General features: G+C 48.0%; 2 protein-coding genes and 1 long non-coding RNA gene across 4 annotated transcripts in view; 2 read left to right on the forward strand and 1 right to left on the reverse strand.

The window, feature by feature from the left end:
• The window catches only part of LOC119170482 (uncharacterized), a 126,130-nt gene that overhangs the window by 15,062 nt on the left and 85,966 nt on the right, over positions 1–25,102 (forward strand). The window lies entirely within an intron of this gene.
• Positions 18,964–20,905, reverse strand: LOC142793466 (uncharacterized). The gene is made up of 2 exons (XM_075885777.1): positions 20,538–20,905; positions 18,964–19,170 (listed from the first exon to the last, which is right to left on the reverse strand). The coding sequence occupies exons 1-2, from the start codon at positions 20,903–20,905 to the stop codon at positions 18,978–18,980; spliced, it is 561 nt and encodes a 186-aa protein (XP_075741892.1). The 3' UTR covers positions 18,964–18,977.
• Positions 24,122–24,837, forward strand: LOC142787022 (uncharacterized). Of its 2 annotated transcripts, none has more exons than XR_012889217.1 (3): positions 24,122–24,227; positions 24,307–24,460; positions 24,550–24,837. It is a non-coding gene; the product is annotated as an uncharacterized LOC142787022 (long non-coding RNA). The 2 variants fall into 2 exon arrangements; XR_012889218.1 differs by having other exon boundaries at positions 24,124–24,231.

Raw genomic sequence — 25,102 nt, forward strand, 5'->3', positions numbered from 1 at the left:
AGAGTTACACTAAAATGTCCAATTGAAGCCGTAACCACTAGGCAAATCTAAATCTGGATAGACCAGTTTGCATTAGGCACTGCGTGTGCGCAATGGGCGGGCGTCCCTGAAAACTAGCAATAAATGTGTTCATAAGCTAGAAATTTTCCTTCAAGAGAAAGGGCGATACTTTTTGTCAGGCAATGATGAGAAAGCGCGTTTTAAAAGAATTTACTTTGACCTGCTGGTTACACATATATGCTTGAATTCATATTGTAAAGGGTTCCGATGTACTAACCTTCAAAGGTAAAACAGGAGCAAGCTGCGCACAGCCAATTCAGGATTTTTTTTTTTTGGCCGGCACGTAGCAAACATCAAATCGGTTATTCTGTTTCAGGCAGCTTCCTCCGCGTTGTTATCGAACTCGCTTAGCTAGTTGATTTTCCGATAATCCAAGGCCTTTCACGGCTGTTGATTTATTGTTTTCGACTAATACAAGCCCCTTCATGACTGTTAATTTATTGTAAGACGTGCATCCTTACACGAATCATAAAGTCCACTCGCCAGCATAAATCCCGTTCGAGCTGCGTCGTCTCCTCTCGAACCGATACCTAAGTGACATTTTTGTTCTCCTTCGCAATTATAAACTGCTTCATATTAACGTCGCATGTTTCGGTATAGCATAAGTTGTGATCTGAACGCGATGTGTATCACCAAAATGCAATTAAGTGAGAGCAAAATGCGTCAATGGGAACGCTGATTAGCGGTTGAGAAGCGTAGCAGACGCTCAACTTCCGGGACGAGCCATTGAACTTCCGGTGGCCGTGCGCGCGCCAGGCCGCGACAGCGGCGAAGCGCCATCCAGCAACCCTAGTGGAGATCAGTGGAAGTGAACGCTTGGTGATGCCTTAACAGAATTGCGTGAAGTTGTTCCCTCTCTGCCTCGGTGGCATCCTTCGTTATCTTCCGTGTGGCGTCTTCGACTAGACTCGTGAAGTCTTCGTCTGGTGCGGGAAATTTCGTGTTGAGGCGCACGTACCCTTCGTCTTTGGAAACACTCTCGTCCGATTGCCGGCAGAACGTCGCAATAAGCGTTTCCCCGGTGCGGTGTGGTGTGCCTTGTTTCGGGGGTGGCACTTCGGACGATGAAAATTTTCCGGAGGGCTCGACTGGAACGATAGTCACATCGTTTGACGTGTGAAACGTTACGTCGACGTTCGCGACTCGTCACCGGTCTGATCCCAGAATCAGGTTAATGCCACTGGGCAGTTCCGTTACCACGACGTCTTCGAGTCGCACATTCGTGGTGCCCAGTGTCACATCAAGCGTTGCAGCGAGAGTTGGGCATATGCTGCGGTTGAGAACTTCAATGTTCTCGCGCGATACCCATGCGTGCGTGGGAATGTCGTCCGTCAAGGCATTGGCACTCATGATGGATAAGTTGGCGCCACTGTCAATTCACACGCGGACGGGTCGGTTGTTAGCAGTACGGGACACTATTGGTAATGTGCCGCCCGTCGAATGCAAAAACCAGTTCGCTTGCCTAGGTGACGTAGTCCCTGTTTCGTGGCTGCTATTGTCCCTCTTCGCTCGTTTCTCGTCCACTCTGATCGTTGCTGGCGTTTTCGGCTTTCTACAATCACGGGACAGGTGACCGATGTCGCCGCAGTTGAAGCACGAACGAGCAGAGATAGGCCGTGGGTGTGGAGCTCCCGAGAAATCGCTGCGCGGGTTGGCCTTCGGCAAGTTGGCAGAGCTGCTGGCTGGCACCCGCTGGTTCAACCCTGACCACGGCTCGCTGTAGAAGATGACGGTTTCTTGTCGTTCTCGGCACACACGGTCGTGCGACGCCTCGCGTCGAGCAAAGCCACTCTGTCAATGAGTTCGGTTACTGTGCCACACAGCTGCGCTGCAAGTGGGTTGGCCCATGTGTCGTCCTCAATGCCGCTGAGAATGAGGGAAATACGTTCTTCCTCTGTTAAAAGGTACGGCGCCTTGTTCAGAATGGCGTTCTTCGAGTACATGTACTCGGCGATGGTCTCGTGGCTCTGAAGGCGTCGCTTCGTCTGCAGTTCGAAGAACTCGTGCATTGTCAGCTTTCGTTTGAATCGGAGAATGAGCGCTTCCTTCCATTGCTCTCAGGTGTCATACTGCGAGCCGTAGGCGCTGTGCCAATCCTTGGCAGATCCCGTCAAGCGGCTTGCTGCTAACGCCAACGTCAGCGATGGCGTCCAGTGGGCGAGCGCTGCGATTCTCTCCACTTGCGTAATCCATTCGTGAGCACTTTGTTGTGGCGTCCCATCGAACAAGGGGATTGAGGATGACGTGTCGCTTGTGGAATGAATCTGGATCACGCTCGTCGTCGGTGGGCTTCTCGACAGCGTGTTGGCGAGCAGGGCTTGTGTGTTCACGAGCGCGGCGAGAATCTGGGCCATGGAAGGTTCTCCCTCGTGCGTTGGAACGGTTGGCGCGGCGAGGCGTGCCGCGCCTTGGTTGGTGCCGTCGTTCAGTGATGGTGGCCGCGTCGAACCCGAGGACATCGTTATGTCAGCAGGGACGGAATGGTACAGCCCGAGGGTTGGAGTCGTCACCCGTTCCGTTCGCAGTGAAGCGTTCTGATGGGCTTCGTGCCATGTCTCACGTTCACTCGTGGCGGCACGGTTGAGCTGGGCTCGCAGGCTGCTCAGTTCAGCGCAGAGCCTTGCGTTGTCGGCGGACAGTGTCTCCAGGTGCGCCTGCCTGTCGTCGTTGTAGGCAGCCTGGTCCTTCGTTGACGAGTCCGTCGGCTCTAGGGCTTGGCGAGTGATGTCGCGGATGATTCTTGCGATGAGCTCGCCCTTTCGTCCGGAGCACCGTAGACCTCGTGCTCTCAGCTTGTCGTCGAGTTGCTTTTTCGTTGCATTGGCCATCGTGCTGTGGTCGAGGGTCGTGAAAACGCTTTCGACGATGGTCGTTTCGGAGTCCCGAGACGATGTACGGCGTGGCGTCGCTCCTTCTCGTGGCGTCGTTTCCTCCTCCGCATGCAGCTCGGTCGATTCACATCCTGTCGGCTGCGTCATGTCAGCGATGTCCGAATGAATGTAGTCAAGGCAAAGTTCACATTTTAAGAAAAACTGTATTGTGCTAAGTTACAGGTGAATCGGCAGTGGTTACATGTATAAGGAAACTGGACTCGGTGCAGGAGCTCGATCGGATACGTCCGACGCCGGTCGCGTATCGGCTCGCTCTGCGATGCGTTGCTCTGCGGTCCCGGCTCGAATCTCGGCTCGTTCTCATCTCTCTGGCGATGCGTTGCTATGCGGTCCCGGCTCGAAGGCTCACTTTTGTTTTTTGAATGTTCGTTGAACCAATGAGAAACCGCGTCGAGTGGACGCGCTCAGGGCTCGGAGTCCACGTTAACGCAGTGCAGCGTTTCCCGAGCAAGCACGGAGACGCTGCCGGAGAAGGAGGCGCTGCCGGAGAATGAGACGCTGCCGGAGAATTCAGCTGTGCGAACTCGAGTGCCGCTGACAAGTGTGTCCTCAGTTAGAAATAAGCAGAAGTTGGTTATTATCGATTAGTCAATAGTTAATAAAATTGTGCGAAGGAATATATGAATATTGCTGCAGAATTCTAAGATGGGGGGCCTCAGATTCTAGACGGAATAGTTATACAATGATTAGGCACCACGAAAGTAGCCATACTCCATTGGTTTTAAGTTCAGCACTTCATAACTGCTAGAGGCAGCTAGAAAATGTTCACTGCACAGATTAGGGCGACTATGACCAACTAGAGAACCGCGACTGCTGCCGATGTGCATATTATCGATTGATAACTCTGTTTGGTATTGCAGCTGGAAGACGCATTGTTATCCCCATTACATAAACTGATGCACAGGTTTGTTGTTTCACCATATTACACTTATTAAGTATTTAAGGAGTTATTTATCAAGACAGTGATAAAGCACATAAACTCATGGTGTTAGGCTTGTCTGTGAGCCAATGACACAGTAGTCCAAGGTGAGCGGCGGAGTCCCTCTAGTTTGCATATTTGAAATGGGCAGTGCTAAATACAAGGACACAAGAAGAGTGTAACGCATTAAACAGTGCCTCTTCTTGTGTCCTCATTTTTTGCGCTGCCCATTTCAAATACGCATGACCAATTCCAACTTGCCCAAGTGTAATTTTTCTGTCCCTATACTAAGACGTGGCTTTAGAGGACTGCGACATTTGCTTCATAAAGACAGATGCACCCAAGCCTACACTAATGAACGCGCACTTCAGACTGATGTCATGAGCCGGACTGGTGGACCTGCTTTGGAGAACATTGTCAAGCATACATGAGAGGGACTATGCTTTTAGTCGCAAAGGTCATCAGCAGCCACACTTTGGTCGTCTGAATGGGGCTAAGGAACCTTAGGTGGGACGTGTCCTTACCTCTAAAGCTGAATACGACAACAGTCCTGAATGTCGTGGGCCAGAGGTGGCAGCTTGGCCCTCTTCACTGGATGTCACTGGTGGTCGAAGATTTCAGTTAGTCATTTGCGCCTTCTATACCACTCGACCTTTCTCCTCGTTATAGACGGTACTGATGGGTTGCGTTCGCACTCTCATGTCATGTGGCAAAGTGTATTCGTTGACGAGTGGAATTTGCAGACACTTCGGTTGCTTGCAGCATACATAAATGATATTTGGGGCTTGTGAGAAATGGTTTGCCAAAAACAAAGTTAGGAAGCATTGAAGGACGATGCAAAACCGTCATGAACTTTGAGTTCCAGAGCTTAAGTAAATTGTCTGCCGATTGAGCCAGCCTATTCGACAACGAGTAAATAATAACTGCTATGGTTTAACTTTCAAACGCCACAGTATAGTCATGAGAGACGCCGCAGTTCATGAATGACTTCATCGCGTAGAAGCATAATGTTTCAAAAATTAACTAGAGGGAACTCCAGCGCTGAGAACGTTCACTACCGTGAAAATAATGGGTAGTACACAAATTTGCCTAGTCTTCATGCTTGCAGTCTTCAAACGCGCTTCTGGCTTTGTTTATTGTTGTGTTTTGATTTTCGTTTCAAGATAAAGAACTAACTGTTAACTTCGTGACCTGATTTGAGTTGGTGAGCCTAAAAGGTTAAGGCGATGAAGTGCACCTGCTGAGCAGTTGCTGATTGTCGTCTGGTGACAAAGTGGCTACAATCCACGCGAAGGGAAACAGGGCCAAAGGTACGAGATCAGACAAATTAGTGTGCTACCTATCATTCTCATTCTGGGTAAATTGCCATGCGTTGCAGCTCCCGTAGAGACTATAGCGCAAAACTTCCATCTAGTGTATTCATCGGAGCTTATGCGTAGGAGTACACGTGCAGCTTCTGCAGCTTTCCTTTCAGTGCCTAGAGAAGATGTGCGTGAGCACAATGGCCGCTCAAGCAGCCGTGACAGAGCCATTCTCAAGGAAAAGGGGACGTGCACGCGCTCCCGTGGTCGCGTCTTTTAGGGGTGAAGCTTCTTAAGCGGTGGGTTCTACGTCCGCGATGCATGTAGTAGTAGTAGTGGTGGTGGTGATAGTAATAGCAGTAGGTAGCCACATCTCGTTTAGTCCTTAAGATGACTGCTAGATAGTGGTACTCCTATATCAAGAATATATGATGAAAAACGGCGAGATGGCGGTACTTGGAGTTTTCGCTAGATGAACGGACGGATGGAGCGAGGCACGAACGAACAGACATAAAAGCGGACAGACGAATGTGTCGACGTGGGGACGGACGGACAGACAGATGGACGCACGAACAGATGGACGGACGCATCGACGGATGGATGGACGCCCCGACGGATGGACAGACGGATCAACGGATGGATACATGGACGAATGCATGGACGCACGGATGGACGAACGAACGGACGGACTGTTGCATGGACGGATGCATGAACGGACGGAAGCAAAAATGAACGGAAGTACGGAAGCGTGGACGGGCTGACTTACGCTTTGCTCCACTCATCGCGATTCACTCCGTGGATATGCTGTGATTTTTTTTATTTAGTGCAGCCGTGACCGAACGTGCGTCGATATGCCACCTGTTTCGCACAGATGCCCCTCTCTCATGGCGTTCATTTTCCATGAGCTGCCGGGGTGAACGCACGCATAGTGTAGGAACTTTCTCAGTCTGGGGTTTTCGGCACAGCAGCAGTGTGCTTGACATCAATCATCGATAGCCGGCAAGAAAATCAAGCAACACAGCAAGCTTGTAATCTCGCACGTGACCAACCGACCACCGTATAGACATTCTCGCGGTTACAAGCTTAGCTCCTGGGCGGCTTCCGGTTTAGGGCTCTCGCAGGACTACATTTGAATTGGCGGGGAACGAAAGCCTTAGCGAGTAGCCAGCTCATTTAGAACACTTTATTCTTTTTCCTGGCAAAATATTTAGAAGACACTTTCTTTTAAGCTATAAACAACAATACAAAAGTTAGTGTTTAAGTTCAAGTGCTTTTATTTTATCTTAAAGCAGAAAAAAAAGATTTATTTCACTTTAGCGGAACTTAAAAAACAAGCTTTCCTTTTCAGCGTTAAGGAGTGATATTTAACTGACCGGAAATGTCTTCGGTAGCAACACGTGTTGGTGCTCTTGCTATGATAAAACCGCCCGAAAAGGTGAAAAGGCCGCGTTCGGTCGAGTTTTCTAGTCTGACTGCAGCGCCAGAATACATAGCCTGGCGGATAAAAAAAGCAACCTTGAGACGGACACAGGTCACCGCCAACCTTGGGTTGATGACCATCTAACACGGATTCATCCGCAGTTGCTTTCTGACGAAATAAAATTTTACCATACATCCATCAATGAAAATGGAACGCGGCGCAGGCGTTTCGCGCCCGGCATCTGTCGGCGGATTGTGGCCGGGATACATCGGAGATGCGAGCATGCGTCTATATTCTGCCTGCCCCTAACGGCGAATGTCGAAGACTTTGAGACGGGGCAGTGTGTTTAGCAGTGTGAGCAACGCAGCTCCCTCTGGTCAGTGTGCAGAATGCGGAGGCGAACAACGCAGCTCGCGTCGCTGTTACAGCGCTCCAGGTTGAAGCGTTCGAAGGGCGTCATGGACAAGACGCGCCTCGGCCTATTTTTATGCATAGATTCCGAGCGGCACATTCAAACAATTCATATCATTTACCAACTTCATTTTGCGCATCGCCATCATCTTGGTCACTGCATCGTCAGAATATCACCCTTCCCGGGTTGACGTTAGCTGTGTGCGGAAGATTGGCGCTGCCCATGAGTGAAAATACGCGATTGATGGATCGATTGATTTTCAGGATGGTGGTGAAGCATATCACCGTAGAGCTATACCAGTGCCTTAGACATCATGTAGGACAAAAAGTATGCCTAACATACGTTAAAAAAGATTGCGGGACTTTTTAGCTTCGCAAGAATTGAACGCGATGGCGATATCCTGTCCATGCGTATACTTCAAACACTTAGCCCATTATACCTTTCTGGACTTGCTATACACCCACTAGGTGGCTTTAAGGGAATAGGCATGGTAACGTGTATGCCTTTTGCAGTGTGTGACCGGTTTTAAACGATGAAGTTGTAATGATATATAATCACGTGTTCTGATGCCCGGTGGTAGTGTACACTTGTACAACGCGTTATTACTGCAATATTTCATGGTGTATTGTGAAGCATGTATACTGGATGCGTATGTTTGTAAAGCATGCAAGTTCACTACGTTTGTAATGCATATTATCTGTATATTTCCGAGCAGATGCGTGGCTTTGTGTGAGAACATCCGCTTGCCATGCACACGTCCCAGTTTCACTTGCACCCAAATGACCTTGTGTTTCATCCCCATTCTGACCCGGGATTTTTAACTATTTCTTTTATTATTTGCAATCGTTTTCGATTTTTCGGTCACGCTTAAGATCGCTCACAACCAACAACGCCGACCCAAACGTCGGAATTTCGGCGATACGAGCTCTTTAACGCTATCGCGCCAATACTGCACAGAGAGAGAGAAACGTCTTTATTCACAAAAGCATAGAGCAGGAGGGCGTAGGAAGAACCCCTAGTCCGAGGTCCCTAGGACAACTACAGCGACGAGTCGGACCCGCTGTATCAGAGCTCGGAGGACCTCGGAAGGTCCATCGCGGAGAGCATCATCCCACAGCTCCTCGTTACGTAAAGGGTGAAGCAAAGCAGGTAAGGGATGAAAGATATTCGCAGTGCACTCGATCGAGACATAAAAGGTCGTGGGCGAGTTTCCACAGCCGGGCCAACGGTCTGCATAACACTGCGGGTAGAATTTATGAAGTGATACTAGATTGGGAAATGTTTTAATCTGTAGCTGGCGTAACGATGCTGCCTCCTCTCGCGAGAAAGATGGCGGTACAATCGCGCTTGGCGCCACACGTTGCGACTGTCTTAATAAGAACATTGTGGGATCTCGCTGTGGAGAGATTCCATGCTCTTGAAGTGAAGAGACAGACACTGGGCGAAGAAACCAAAACAACAAACATTTATTTAACTGCTTTTGATCGACGATATCGTCAACTGATTTATTATAACATCATTTGTGATATACACGCTAAGATGCCCTTGCACAGTATTAAACAACACTCAGCAACATGACAAACAAGGTGGTGTTGTTAACGCCCAAGTCTCCATAAGGGCCCCCGGAAGACGTCCCATGGGGCCGTGCACCGAGGTCCTCCTGCAAGAGACAACCGATCGCGCCAAACGCTACCAGAGAAAGATACTCTCTCAATTCTCTCAGGCCGCCACCAGGGCTTGCCGCCAGGGGTCACCGCCAGCGCTACAGATCTAACCATGATGATGATAGTAGTGATCAACGCTGGCGAACACAACGTTACCTACCACTCAATAGTTGTGACTCCGAAGCGCGGCTTCTGTAGAAGACATGCACGCCACGGGGCACAAACAACTTTATTGTGGGTGTCAGCACCCTGATAACATTGCTAGTGCAGGTAATCTCGATAGGTAAAACGAGTCGATAATAAAGCGATAGAGGGAAGAAAACTAACGAATGAGAGAAAGAGAAAGAAAGATGAGAAAAGGTAAAAGAAAAATAAAGAAATGGAATAGATATAGAATGATCCGATAGCTTTTGGTGTTCTTGTGTCATTTGTCAAATCTTGTAAAAAATGTAATTGTTGGGTGGATCACACTGGTGTATTGTGATAAGCATAGCACAGCCTACATAAAACTGTACTCTTTAGTCAAGAGACAAAGGCAAGTCATTATACCGGGTGTTCAAAATTAAGCTTTATGATTTTTTTAAAATTAGGCGCTCGAAGGCACGTGAGAACCACTTGTGCAAATAAGTTAAGCGGCCAGGGGGACAGAAAGTTAGATGATAATTATCGCTGTCAGCAGCCCAATTAACTAAAATTTAATAATTAACTTTTTACTGGCTGCGGTAAGTTGGCATGTTTATATTGAAAAAATGTAGGCAGTGGTGTTTGTACACAGTTTCAGTTGGAAGATTTTTTCTAGCACGCCTGTGTTCCGAGATATCCGGCTCCAAAGTTTAATTGTCTTTCGCACGATTACGCATGCAAGAGGGTGAGGGTCCGCGCAAAGCTCCTCCCTAAAGTGACGCATCTGTTGCGTGTGGTGTTTAGTGTGTGAAGAGGGTGGAAGCGTAGGCATAGGTGATAGCAATTACCCTTGCCCTCTTCGGCCGGCGAAATCAAAAATCGAAGAACGCTTGCAACCAGTGTCGTAACACGCAACTGCAGAGCCTCTAACGATAGTGGCAGATACCATGCCGAGATAATGGTGCGAGCGGAGAATCTGGATGCCAGTGCGCGTGCGTAATAATCACTAGAGAAGCATGCGTGGTCGTTGCCTGGGCTACGCGAATAGCGTGACTGCTGATGTCCGAGTACTGTAACTTTTATTGAAACAAGAGCAACAACTCCACCAATAATAACTGAAACAGTTTTATCCTTGCTAACGCATATTTCCTGCTGCTACATAAGCATATTTCGGTCATGCACAAATCTCATCGAAACTCTTCACCTCTCAAGACGTCAATGCCCCAAAAAGTGTTCAAAATGCCTGCCTTCGGCAGCAACGCAAAGCATGAACCGCTGTCGCGTCGACTCGATGACTCGGCGCAGTACTTCTGCAGGAATACTCGCACAGGCAGATGTTATCCTGTCCTTCATGTCATTAACATCGCTGGGCTCTGTTACGTAAACTCGATCTTTAACGTAGCCCCAAAGGAAAAAGTCGAGCGGAGAAAGGTCAGGTGATCTTGGTGGCCAAAACATCGCTCCTGCGCGCCCAATCCACTGTTGTGGAAAACGTCTGTCCAACCAGTTCTTCGCCCTGGTAGAAAAATGTGGTGGTGCTCCATCGTGCTGAAACCATACTTGGCGCAGGTCATTCAGGGAAAGACTGCAGACAAGATCATCAATGACAACACCTAATATTTCTTCTGTGTACATCTTTCCGTTCAAGTTGTCCTCAAAAAAGTGAAGTCCGATGATCCTGTCCCCGAGTATGCCGCACCACACATTCACACTCCAGCGAACTTGATGCTTGTGCTGCCTCAGCCAGTGTGGGTTTTCTTGTGCCCAATAATGGGCGTTGTGAAGATTAACACTTCCATTTCGGCAAAACCGAGCTTCATCAGTCCAAATTATTCTGTGCAAAAAGTCATTTTCTTGATCAGTTTTGATGAGGCCCCAATTGCAGAAGTCAACTCGCCTTTCAAAGTCCGCCTCATTTAGGTCCTGATGAAGGTAAACGTGATATGGATGGAACTTGTGCTTTCTTAAAACATTTGTGACTGTTCCGATGCTGCGACCGCACTGATCGGCAATCTGTCGGATGCTGAGCACTGGCATCGAGGTTACGCACGCGACAACGTCGATTTCAAAGTCTTCATCGACGATTGCCTTCCTGGTCCGTCTCGGAAGGTGGACAGAGCCTGTTGTGCAGAAGCGTCGAAACAGGTTTGTGAAAGTGGGCCTTGTTGGAAGGGGACGGTGTGGGTGGCGAGACGCGTAAAGCTCCATTGCTAACGAAGCGTTGCCATTCATTTCAGCCATTGCAAGCACCACGTCTACTTTTACTTTGGTAGAATACCTCACGCCAGAAGCAGCCATATTAGCTCGAAAGGACTCCACGTGGATTTCCTTGGTAGACCTTCAATGCAGAGACGCTGTGCTCTAACCGGAGGCACCCTAGTGCAGGACGGTCCTGCTAACGCGTTCACAAGAAGATGTCTCAGTGTGATCTAAAGTCACGAAAAAACGTCGCGAAAAATGGTCTCCTGTTATCGCGTTCATCAGGATCATGCGTAAGGCTCATGGCGCACCGCGCTGTCACATTTTGATTTCGCCGGCCGAAGAGGGCAAGGGTAATTGCTATCACCTATGCCTACGCTTCCACCCTCTTCACACACTAAACACCACACGCAACAGATGCGTCACTTTAGGGAGGAGCTTTGCGCGGACCCTCACCCTCTTGCATGCGTAATCGTGCGAAAGACAATTAAACTTTGGAGCCGGATATCTCGGAACACAGGCGTGCTAGAAAAAATCTTCCAACTGAAACTGTGTACAAACACCACTGCCTACATTTTTTCAATATAAACATGCCAACTTACCGCAGCCAGTAAAAAGTTAATTATTAAATTTTAGTTAATTGGGCTGCTGACAGCGATAATTATCATCTAACTTTCTGTCCCCCTGGCCGCTTAACTTATTTGCACAAGTGGTTCTCACGTGCCTTCGAGCGCCTAATTTTAAAAAAATCATAAAGCTTAATTTTGAACACCCGGTATGTAAGTACTATACAAAATCCTCTTTAATCTCTACTGCGAATATTTTTCCATGAGCTCTTTTTAACAACAATGGCAAGTTATAAAAGCAGTGCTGCAAGTTCTGCGGCGAAAATTCCTGAAAAATTATCATCATTCTCTGAAAGCCGGGCGCCACAGACAGTGACATTCGTGTGCCTAATTAGATGACATCATGGTATAAAAAAATCGAAAATGAACGGCCAATGAAAGCCTTGAAGGGTTTAACACTAAATCATAATCACAAACCATCCTTACCAAATGTATTTTATTGCTTTACGATTGATAATATCTTAAGTTATTGCTCTTGATGTGCATGGTGAACGGGAGATCAACCATTATTTTAGATTCTAAGAATAGATACAAATATAGTGTTCCGTAAGATGGGTATGATAGTACTACAGCATACCTTAAGCGCCTGCATACCATCGAGTGACATGTGAGAGCCGACGCAAGGCTTCCATACACCACTCGAGGTTTCCTTCTCTCTCTGAATCACCGAAACGTCACATTAAAGACGCAAGCGAGCACTCCCTGCACGACAGCTCAAGAAAAGCTGAAATGAAGCAAATAACAGCTAAAAACACTTCAGAACAAAATACTGTAAGGTCTTGTATAAGTTCCAGTCGAAATGACTGCACCGCGCACAGCCGCAGCCGACCTCGTCGCCACAGCCGATGGAACACCAATCTTCACTTTCCAGTAAGGTGTCACACAGCGGTGGGTTGCTCGGAAGGTTTCAGCCACGTGAAGTTCGTGAACAGCGCGTGTTGCCGCAGGCATTGGAACGCCTGCCGGAAACGTGGCGACGCGGGAAGCGCGACGTTGCACAGGGCAGCCTGTTGGAGAGAAGGAACATACGCATCGCATGATGTCCCTATAACACCAATGAGTTTGCCCATGACGGTGCGCTGCGATTCCGGTAAATTCGCAGGCGGGAACGCCAGAAGGGGTTCGCTTTCCCCGAGGACACGATAGACTATCACCTCTCCCGGAGGGCTTTTCCACTTCCTCATACTAAGCCTACTCGACCGCAATCGTCAGCCTTCAGGATGCTCTAAACAGGGTTTTTCCATTCGCGGGGCAGGTTCAGTCATTTCTCGCCCACCATCGAACTGCGTTGTCCGGACTGCGGAGAGGCTCATTACCTCACATGCTGTGGAAATGTCCTGCGTTAAGTGACGCCGAGTTTAACTGAGAAGAGGACCGGAAGGAAGCCCTAAATAGCGGTGGCCTCTGGGTTAGATTTCGGCTGTCCAGAAGGCCTGTGAGAGGGCTAAGGGCCGTGGTATTTCGCTTCCTAGGTGGGAGTGGCCCGTGGCTGCTACAGATTTCCCCTGATAGGAGCGTCACAATGCAATTTCTTAGGACTACAATAAAGTTCTTTGTCTTTCTGTCTGTCTGACGCGCCGCAACGTAAACGGGTAACGCGCAGATAAAGGTTTCCTCACGCGACACCGAGTTCTCCGTTCTTACAGGCACGCACAAAACATAACCATAAACAAATACTGTATAAGTATGTATAGCTCTGTATGAAAAATAACATATAATTAGGAATTGGCCACCCATATTTTATACAATGTACCATGAAGATCAGTATCGATATCGTCTCTCCAAACCTGACATCAAATTGTCATCAGAATGACCGCTATATGATATGGTACGACCTTCTTTCTTATGATTATTGCTAGTTGACATTTGAAGAACGGCCTTTCCATGTATAATAAATTCTCCACCCCCTCCCCGACCCCCGGTCTTATCGTGGAGGCCGTTCCAGCCCTTTCGGGACATGGTTAGATTAGGTTGGGTTACGTTAGGTAGGTATAGGGTTTTTTAGGCTAAGTTAGGCTGCGGCTATGCTGCAGCTATAGATTAGGTTAGTTGAGGTGAATTCAGACTCCTATGCCTGTACTAGCATATTATATTACGCTAAAGAGGTTTGTATGTCAATATTTTGGTCACGCCTGACAGTAGCGTTCGTAAAGTTGGTCGTAAACGTTTTGGGAATTCGGCTCCCGATTTATTATATGTAGCACACCCCGACAGCACTCACTTTCGTGTTACGCTCACGTGCCCACGCACCGCAGTGCATGAAACAGGCCAAGTAGAAAAAGAGCTGTTCCGGTTTGAAGCTCCAGAACGAGTTCTGCTTGCTCTCGGGTGTCGCAGCGGAGAGGCTCTGGTCAGGTGCGAGCGGCTGCCACTCGGGTGACTGTGGCATGCGACTCGCTGTATGCGCTGCGATGCCCACTTCGTACAGCATTCGAAACTCGTGCTTGCTGGCGTCGGGCAACTCGCCGCTGGCACGGAGCACTTTTTCGAACCGGTGAACGTCCTCCCCCAGGGCTCGTGGTCCCGGCTGTAGATTCTAAAACCCGTACGCCTGCGCATGTGGCAGGTAAGATTACTGTCTCCCCGACTACGCACTTTTACCATATCAAAATCAGTTATTGCGATAGAAATTATATGGACAGTCTCAGCTGTTTTCTTGCCATCTCTGCCGCCACCACCGTCCTTCAGCATATTTATATAGGTATCTATATATGTGAACACCCAATAAAAAACCCGCCCACACTGAGACCCAGCCCATCGCGCTCTGCCGACGCGCGCTTGTTTCTTACGCGTAATTTGACCCGTGGATGGGTTGGGGGGGGGGGGGTCAAGTGTTAGGGTGCGCGCGCTCATTCTTTGGTGGGGAAAGTCGTGTTCCTTCGGCTTTCACTGAAAGGAATGCGTTAGCTGCTGGGCTTACAGAGGTCACTTCGGCCTCTGCACAGGCTTCGATTGCGAAAATAACGCGCTTTTCATACACAGCGAGGTATAACAACTGGTTAGTTTGCACCCATCTTTACCTGTAATTACGTTTTGTGCGTCGTTTTCGTTTAAATAGTGCATTACGTGTCGAGCAGTAAACGTTGTTAGTTCGCTCTCTTCTTGTGAGTGTTATCGTGCGTGATTTGTGTGTGAGCAGCGCGCTGCACGTTTCGATCTGCTAGGCGTTCTCAGCATTTCATTACAAGTCGTTGCTATCGCATTCATGCTTCGCCCTTGTTGCCAAACTGTGACCTTTTTTTCATTCGCAGAAGGATTATGACGTAGTACTGTTTTATTTCTGAAAACGCATTTTGAACTGAAGTATGAGTTTAATTTGGTCTCGTTATTTCAATTATGAAAGCTCAAATTGATGTTCCTACTTCATCCAAATTGACCTGATTTAAACTGAATCCTCATGGGCTTTTCAGAGTCACGGCTATACAGGCTTCAAGAGTAACTCGTTGAGTTACGCAGCGTGACTCACTCGGAAACGGCTGTCGTAGTATATGGCGACACGAAGCAGCAAGAGAACCTGCGTCGTGACAGTGATGCCGCCTAGAGCTGAGAGCACGGACGGTGGATGCCATGGCTCATAGAGAGGCCACGACATTAGGAAGTGTGGGAGTATCACCTCCCTTCCCACCAGCGTTTGATACAGTCTGGTAGAGACGATTCCCGGCATGTGGTAGATACTGTGCGGCGGCCGCCGCAGCGACTGCTTAAAGAAGTCCACGGTAGCCTTGGCGTATGTGTGGTACACATTGATGAAAATCCCCTGTGAGTCGTTTGGGAGGTAAGCGAACGCGTTGTCGATCATTTGCCACGTGTTCGTCATGTTGAAGGCATTGGTGCCCAGCCGAGACACGAGGGAGGCGACCAGTCTCTCCGTGTCGCCATCGTACGAACCCATCCAGTCGCTGAGGGCGCGCTCCGACGACCGCGCTGCTCTCCACTTGGTCTCGAGGTCCTCCTGGCCGTCTCGGTGTAGCTGCCAATTGACGAGCGGCATCAGCGCCTCCATTGCCTCGATGCATTTGGAGAATCGGCAGTCGTCCGCAGTGCTCAGGCGGCTCCTATCCGCCAGCATGCTGTTGGTCAGGTAACTGGACACCATCGGGGACAGCGCCCACACGACGTATGCTCCGAGGAACAGCTTGAAGCACTCCTGGTATCCAGTCTTGCGCAAGTGCGTCGCGTCATGTCTCGAGAAGAATTCGGGCTGCATGTTCACAATCTCGTCGACGGGCCAGAGCTGCGAGTCGTCGGGCAGGTAGCCGTTGACGGCCCTTCGGAGGTCCGGGTCGCTCATATTGTGGTACTGCGGCACGGAGCCCCTGCCCCAGAAGCGGAGCACGAGCTCGACAATCTCCGCGTGCGTCTGCAGCACCTGCTGTATCATGAGCGAGTACGACTGACCCGTGCGGCCGACGATCTCGGCGCAGCGCCTGAGGTAGTGGCCCTCTTTTCCGTCGGCTGCGAGCGCTTCGATATCTCGGATCCAATGGCTGAAGCGTGGTTCCAGCGTCATGTAAATGGTGTTCTCCGATGGGCGCGAAAGATGCCGACCGACATAGAAGGCCCAGAACATGGGCATGCCTAACTGCAGGGATGCTCGCACAAGGGTGTCCAGAAGTTGAAATCGGGTCGTGGAAGATTTGCTCGGAAAGGGGAGACCGAGATCGTTGAGGAACATGGTAAACGTCGTCGTGTTTACTTTCTCTGTCTGCAAGCAGTTTGTGTAAATTGTTGAAGTTGAAGCAGTTGTTGAAGCAGTTTGTGTAAATTGTTGTTGTTGTTTGTGCGATTGTTAGAAGAGTCATATGTCGGCTAAAAATTTCACTCAATGGCATGGCATCCTTACACAGGCATCTATGGGTCTTACTTACCCTGGTAATTCAAAACCATTACCAGCATGCTTTAACACTTTTTAAATACGGAACGACAATTGTACGTGACTGGTGACCTCAGTATGCATGAAGTTGCCGAATTGGAAAGATGTAAAGTGATGAAGCGGACTGAGATTCATGACCCAAAATCTAAAAAAGCTGCTCCGTGATGGCAAGCCCCACTCTTTGTTTTTTTTTTTTTAAAGCAGGCAATAACGGCGGTCCCGGCAAACTCGTTTCCTGATAATAGCCCACCGCCGTCCACCAACACAGTAAACCTTTCACATGTTAAGCTTAAATAAGGGCGAACTGCTGGTCCTGCTAAGGGGGCTCACCTTTTGTCCAGCAAATGGCGGATACGATGATTTTCAATTGGCTAAGAATATAGTAAAAAAAACGTTACGATACATGCATCCACAGGAATCACTACAACCATCCGTCCACTAGCAACATGCAGCCAGTTATGTTCAGCAACAATCGTTAGGCCCCTCCAGTCCAACGTCACAAATATTTAGACATGTATATTGAAGTGGTCAAACAAGATGTTCTCAGAACCTACGAAAAGCAAAAGTTTAATATTATTGCGTCACTGGCTAAACGCAGTGATATCTGATAAAGCCAGCCGACAAATGTGGTCCCCTTGTAATTATGAGAAAGGCAGATTATATGAGTGAAGCCCTCAGAGAGCTTAACCATCTAATTTTATAAGCACCTAGACTATTATTATACTGAAAAGTTTCGTGTAGTTGTACAAGATACTATCAATCCTCTCGTAAAAGCAAGTCAAGCAGGCGATATGACAGTTCCCTTGTCTCGCTCAGTACGGTCCAAGGCATGTTTTATTAGCTGCCTAAAATACATTAAGGAAAACTGTCCAGAACGCCCCATTGTTTTGGACATTGGTACTGTCACGGAGCAACTTTCACGCTACTTTGCTGCAATAATCAGTTAATCAAGGGTCTTCTATGCAAATTCTCGTCCTATCTCAGAGACGCCAACCATTTTTTGTCAGACATTAACGTCGCGATACGAAATGATTCGCTGATTAGATGTGCTTTCACTGTATACCAATAAACCCCATAGCGATGGTATCCAGGCAGTAGTTCACGCGTACGAAGAAACGTGCAGAAGAACGCATTGAAAGTAACACATTGGCTGCCTTATTGAAATAATCCTACAGGGTGACCATTTTGACTTTGATGGCTCTCATACTCTTCAAGTAAGCGGAACAACACTCGCATTACACCTAATTACGCTAGTATTTTGCATGACTGTTCTGGAAGATGACTCCATTAGACATCGGGTTTTAAATACACTTTATTATAAGCGATTTATAGCCTTGTCGTCGTGCTCTAGTGGCTAAAGTACACGGCTGCTGACCCGCAGGTCATGGGATCGAATCCCGCGGCTGTGGCAGCTGCATTTTCGATGGAGGCAAAAATGATGTAGGCCCGTGTGCTCAGATTTGGATGCACGTTAAACAAACCCAAAATTCCCGGAGCCCTCCACTACACGGCGTGTCTCATAATCATACGGTGGTTTTGGGACAATAAACCTCACATAACCATTAACTATAAGCGATTTATAATGGACGTTTTACTTATCCGGTGCCATAGTGAAAGTGAAACTCAATCTTTCATAGCTGATTTCAACACTATTTACCAATATATTTATTTATTTATTTATTTATTTATTTATTTATTTATTTATTGATATGTGGGGTTTAACGTTCCCAAACCACCATATGAGAGACGCCGTAGTGGAGGGCGCCGAATACTTAGACCATTTGGGGTTCTTTAACGTGCACCCAAATCTGAGCACACTGGCCGACAACGTTTTCGCCTCCATCGGAAATGCAGCCGCCGCAGCCGGGATTCAATCCCACGACCTGCGGGTCAGCGTCCGAGTAATTTAGCCACTTGACCTCCGCGGTGGGGCGCAGTGAATCACTCCGGTCATCCTTCAAATTCATACTTGAAAACACCCTTCCGTGAGAGAAAAAAAAGGCGTTTATGAGGGAAGGCCAACTTCTCGGAGCATATCGCATCGCCTAATGTTTGATATATGTGTCTCTCCATTTTGGTTCGACGTAACCATAAAATTCTCCATGCACTGACGTTAAAGCTTGTCATGTTCGGAAATGTTTCTATACAAGGAATTGTTTTACTTTGAAGAGTACGGTATAGTGGGATTTGGCTATATAATGAAATTATCATTTCTTTTAGAAGACGCTCTTATGAGTATGGTAAGATAGAACTTAAGAAGCCCGCAGCGTTTTCGCCTCAAAGGTGGATGCACACAAAGGTCGCACCAATTGGCGTACACTGTAGATTGACGCCATGATCCCTAAGGACCGGTGGCTCCTTTTTCGGAGAACTTCCCCATTTAGCACAAGCGGAACTATTTTCTTAGTCTCGGAGGCAACTTGCAACTGCGCTTCGTACATCTGGGCGGGGCATCTTAGAATTACTTTAGTTGTTGCCGACTGTGATAACTACGAGCAATTGCTTACTCGGCTCAGGCACCGAAAGAGGAAGCCCGCCGCCCTTTCCCTGGCGTTGGTGGGACGTTTGGGGATGTGCTCGAGGAGTATGCGATTGACGATGCTTCGGCTGAATCTGGACTTGTACCTGCTCAAGGGAGACGTGTACCGGATTCCAGTTCCTTCCCAGCCGCCGCACACGTGTCTGCGAATATGAAGAGCATACGTTTTACCAGTAATTGTCTGAACTGAGGCCCCTGTACTGAGCATTCGTACAAGAGGAGAGGTCGCTCGTAGTTCGTGTACTCAGTTTGACATCGTTTTGGCGTTTCCGCTGTCTTTTTTCCGGCGAAACGGATACATAGTGTGCGCGCAAAAAAAATCAAGTTCTCTTGGCTAGGCATTCAACTCGCTAGAACAGCATAAATAGCCGACTGACATGTCATAACTGTGTCAGTAATGAGCGTTGTGAAGTCACCGCCGTGGTCACGCAGTGCTCAATAGACGCGTAGAACAAGGATAGAAATGCTGAAAACAAGTGCGACATAAACTAACAAGCTCTAAAATAATTGAAACTTTAAAGTCTCAAAAATATTTGAAACTACAGAATTAACCAAAAATTGAATGTGATAGCTTATCCTAAGTAGCGAAAAATGCTCCTGAAACATTGGTCTGATACCCGCACCACGCGAGAGAGGGCGCCACCACCTCAGAAAGCTCGATTGCCAAGGGAATTGGTGAGTTTCTCTTGCTACGCTATTCCTCAGGTTTTGCGGTAGAGAAGCTGCATTAAGGCCAAACCTCATAAGCGCGAAAATGCACGCGACAGCGACAAGCGACGCGAGGTAGATCGGCTTCGCGCGATCAGTCGCTAGCGCAGGCAAACTCATTCACGCGACGGCTTCGGCAAGCGAATTCCACTGTTGCTGGCATGACGCCGTCTACTCGCACAAAGAAAACCGCTTAGCGAGTGGTATGCAATTGAAAAATAAGATATATTGTTGTGTAATGGAACGGAAAGTGTTTAATATTGCCTTGCAGCACTTTCTTTATATGCACATGCGTAAACATTGCGTTATTTTTTGTTGCGCATACGTGCCTCGGGCAGGGTCACGTGCACCTATGTAGTCTTTGTCTTTTTCGGTATTTCGCTATTGGCTGCTTGAGCCCAGCACTTCCGGGCGATGAGCGACGGTTTCCAAATCTGGAGAACCGAGCGATCGCGCGAAAACGAGCACGCGACACGTCGCGCGAACGCCCTGTTTCGTCGCTCGTAGCGTCGCTCGTCGCTGTCGCGTGCATTTTCGCGCTTATGAGGTTTGGCCCTTCAGTAGCGAACTTAGAACTACGGTAATACTGACTTAAGAAGGACACTGGGGAAGGATTTATTTAACGTGGCTTTAGAACTACTTCGAAGCCTAAACAAGAACTACGAGACCGCTTTGCAGGAACCACAGAACTAGCTCTAGATTAGAGCAATACTAGCGCTGCATTAGGCGCTGGATTTAGGACTTTTTTTCTCTCGCACCCCTCTAAAATATAACCCGTTAAGTGTTGACAGCTGTGACTCACCCGTAGAAATCGTCACATGGATGCACGCTCTCGTTGAGCGAGAACCTCAGGTCTTTGGCGAGGGACAGACAGCCGTGCGGACATGCCCCGACGCCCGCCATGAGCACGACGGGCAGGGTAAACAGCGTCGCCGACATGGTCACGGCCATGGTCACCACAAACGAGGTGTATCGCAGCCAGCGGTCCGGGTACGACGTGTCCTCCTTGGGCAGCAAGTGCTCTCGTGCCGGCCCGCAGGATCCCGCCAAGTCGGGTTCTTGACGCCGCTCGGCGTCCTGCGCAGGATGTCCCGGTGGCATCCAGCCATCGGATAAACCTTGGCTGCCACTGGCCGGAGACGATGTCAATAACAGGAGGACAGAATCCATTACGACCCCCGAGTGATGTCTCCTTCCTGGTCTTATATGGAGAACGAAATAGGTGGATTAGTCACAGTCCACGATAAGTGAAATCAACCTACACTGTGTCAATTATTGATTGATGGATTGATTGATTGAAGTGCACGATAAAAGGAATCAACTTACCTTGTAGAGTAGAGTATCCCCGCACAAGACTGATTGATTGGTTGATTGCCCTTTTTATCAAGAACAAGATTAACCTGCCTGTCTGTTCGTTTCTTCTTCTTCTTCTGCTCGTGCTCACTCGCGACCTACAGTAGCGCGAACGTGAGCCACGTACTGCGTCTGTTTTCTTGCTCTTTTGTTTTATCAAATATAAAACGCCCGACTTACGTACGTCTTGCATGTGAAGTTGCTTATTGGAATCTAATCAATTCACATAGACGACTTGGCAAGCATTTTACGATCAAGTGTACACGCGAGTCAAAGTTTGAAATGAAATAGTTGGGGGAACTAGTGTAGGCGACGACGTCGATGATGACAATGATGATGATCCACACTACTTGCGCGAACCCACTGAAAGACGCGCTACAAGCATCGGGTGGCAGGAAGTATGTAGCTAACGAAATTAAAAGGTGAACCATAAATTAAAGAAACAAACAAATATGTAGCATTGATAAATAATGCTATAAGAGCGAGCAGTGAGGTTAACGCATGCACTGTAGAATATGAGCGCGTCACTGGCATAGATATATACATATGAAATGCTGATGCTCGGAGAATTATTCTCACCATCATAAATGCCGAAAAATAGAAGCTACAGCTAAATAAAGTATAGGTATCAGGGCTTCGGCGCTCACTATACTGTTCTGTTTCTTTCTGATAATGAGGATCACGGAGGTTGCACGGCGGGCTTCTTGGTTATTCATGTTGTTCGAGGTATAGCGCATCCAGGACGGTACAGAGAAGAAAACACAGAACACATAGCGCCGTGTATGTAAGAAGGGAAGAGGAGAGATTGATAGCTCAGTGCGCTTCTTGCTGTTGTATTTGAACTTATATTTATCGTCCCATTCTGCTTGTTAAAATCTACGTTAAATACTTTCTGTCATCCGATTCTTGGTTGATACCCTATCAGTGAATACGCGCCATGCAAAAATGAATCGTTATCGACATTGTATGTATAAAAGTACATGTCACACACACACACACACACACACAAATATATATATATATATATATATATATATATATATATATATATATATTTGAGTGTGGCTGTATTGTGTTTTCTACGTGTGATACACTAAAAAAATGAAATGCACCTACTACTATCGAAAAATCCCCTGCACTGGGTATGAGCCCTCCTTCGAGGGGAACATTTCATCAAAGAAAGAGAACGACGAAGGTATACGTATCATCCCATGGACAGCTGCAAGAACGCATTAAACATACAGAGTTCAAGTCCTGTGCAACAAAACCACAGCGACACTAATTTAATGCAAACAAATATAAGCAAAGGCACTTCACCTGGATCAGAAACGGGGACACATATTGTATGCACATTGATTTCACGTTCACAAATCCGCACCCGTATTCATTAGGAATGGGCTCGTAATGTTATGAATGGAACAGCAGTTTGCAGAAAAGGTATACGTGTTAGATCGTAGCAGTACCGGCTTCAATTCCGCACGGCAAACTTACAAAAAAAAGAACCCAATATGTTAACAATTGTGTACATGTACAAACCCTTGTATCGATAAACCATCAACCATAAGGGCATTGGTTTGCGGCATGGTATCACAGACGTTGACTAAACGACATGCTCAAATATACCTTCTCAATCACATATAGCTTAAGCATGACTGCTGTCTCCAGTGCTTTGTGGATAGTATGTCAGTTGTGTTGGTATCCCCGTCTTTCTACGCCTAGGAACTGACACCGATATGAGAAATTGCCATGGATTCTTTGTCACTTATTGATATAGATGAACCATAGCCACGGTTTGACAACTTGATATACCTTATGCATCGCGGGAAGCTGTGCCGAGTGTATACACATCACTGCGCGTCAGCACGCAACATTTTTTCGCAATATCGTTACGGGAGTGTTTCGTTCGGGCACTAGCCTGACACACTTTTCATGAGTTGGCGTCGTGTAAGCGTTTCACGATTCCTTTGAATGAACACGCGAATGGCAGGTGCCGATAATCAGCCCGCTGGACAATTGATATATTATTCACGCAAGGTGCACTTTCATTCCTTTGCACAGCCCTCTCGCCCACGTGTGTATACACATCTCGCCCAGCACTGTTTCCTGGAGAAGGAGCCTTGAACGCTTTCAGATCAGACGCCAAATAACAGAGAATCCAGAGAGCGATACAGTACAGCTTAGTCCCAATTAAGGCCTGAGGGCTACGAGCCTAGGCGCATCCCTCAAAGGCGTCCCACTTTAAATACACCTGAGTGGCTCGAATGGCAGATTAGTGAATGTCCTTCAAACGCTTCCTGAATGTAGACATAATAGACTAAACGAGACTGCAAAAACTGTGGCTGTCGTTTTATCTTTGATCGCTTTGAAAGTCTTTATTTCTGAAATTTATTTCTGTTGCTTTGAAGTTGGCGAACTTCTACAAACCAAGTGCTAATATCTCAGGAATGATTAACTCAAGATCTAATATATATGGTCATTTTCTCGGCCTAGAACAAGGCATGCCCTCAAAACTGTCTTATTCATATGTCATTTAGGTGCAACTTCTTCTTTCTCCGCTTCACACCCACTTATATTCCAACAAATATATCTGGCCGAACAAAAGTTGGATTCAGGCTGAACAAAAATTCTTTTATAACGTACGCTCATTTGATAATATGTCAATGCTAGTCGCCATATTCGCAGGTGTCAAGATTTTTGCAATAAACAGTCAAATTCGCATCGCAACTTCTACGCTTTTCATAAACACCTGTTGACAATTGTTCGCACGAGCCCAACAGCTTTGCATGCGCTAACAACTCAAAGGACGAAGACGACGGTACGCGAGCCGACACTAATATAGCCGAAAAACTTAATTTCGTCCAAAAGAGGCAAAACGTGATCGTTAATGGACGACGACGCGTATGTTCCACCATGCTGGAACAAGTGCTTCAGAAATGCGACGCCACGTAACATTACAGGGCTTCTAGTGACCTCGCACAAAGAACGGGAGTGTAGCGACCCCTTGCGACAAACAGTAAATGAAGGAGACGAAGAAGCGCGATGAAGACGAAGCCATCGGCTATATAAGCACACCCCGCATCGGCATTCGGCACTAGCTGTCCGGGGGGCGCGGCTTGGACCAGCCGGATGAACCGCGCCCGTGAGTACGTCTTTCATCTCGTCTCCCTGCAGTAATGCCCAACCAACCTTCCCTATTAACAAGAAGCTTTGACGTTTAGTCGCAAGCTCTTCGCTGTCATGGCGCCTACGGGAGGATGCAACCTGATCGAGCCAACAGGCCGGTGGCGCAGTGGTGGCCTTTCCATGCGGTACCTGCTGGAGTAAGGAGGTATGGATGCACCTCGAGGAACTTATCCGGGAGCTTTTGGGTAGGTAAGGCCGCTTCCTACAGCATAAATATCGGAAATAGCTGTAGCCACATTGTGTCAGCTAATTTAAGTTCGGTTGATAAACGCACGCAGGTGCCCTTCACGGAACTCAGCCAAGGCGATGACCTCGACGACCTTAGCGTTTTCCCGTGAAACGAACCAGCCGTATGCAACCTGCTTGATGATCCTGCACGACGTCATGTCTACTGGAACCTGTCGGGGGCGTGAAAGAGGAAGCACCGAAGACGTGCTCAGCAGTGGCTTCACAACAGCTCCGCTCGTCCGCTTCTGTTCATGGCCATATCCAAGGGCGCTGCAACACAAAAGAGCCGCAGCAGTTAAGCCGACCAGTTCGGCTGTTACCTGCCCATAGCAAAGACGGACCTGTAGCGCTGGCTCCAGCGCCGTCGGCAGCTGAAGGGGACTCTCTGGTGGACCTGCTTTCTCATGTGAACGGAACCTTGTCATAAATCTGCATGCCTCTACTGATCATATTTTTCTGCAGACTTCTCCTGACGGCCCTCTTCGGCTGAAGTCTCTCTGGAACCTGTCAGGGGCGTGGAAGGGGGAGGCCCCGAAGACGAGACTAGCAGTGGCTTCACTATAGCTCCGCTCGTCCGCTTCTGTTCATGGCCATATCCAAGGG

This window comes from Rhipicephalus microplus, chromosome 2, assembly GCF_043290135.1.
Source record: "Rhipicephalus microplus isolate Deutch F79 chromosome 2, USDA_Rmic, whole genome shotgun sequence".
NCBI classification, from domain to species: domain Eukaryota; kingdom Metazoa; phylum Arthropoda; class Arachnida; order Ixodida; family Ixodidae; genus Rhipicephalus; species Rhipicephalus microplus.

Bases quoted from the DNA above. Each gene is read 5' to 3' on its own strand.
- LOC142793466 (XM_075885777.1), bottom strand. From the start codon at position 20,905: ATGGATTCTGTCCTCCTGTTATTGACATCGTCTCCGGCCAGTGGCAGC. The intron at 19,171-20,537 runs GTGAGTCACAGC...TCATATTCGCAG, and splicing joins CCATGTGACGATTTCTACGG to ACACGTGTGCGGCGGCTGGG.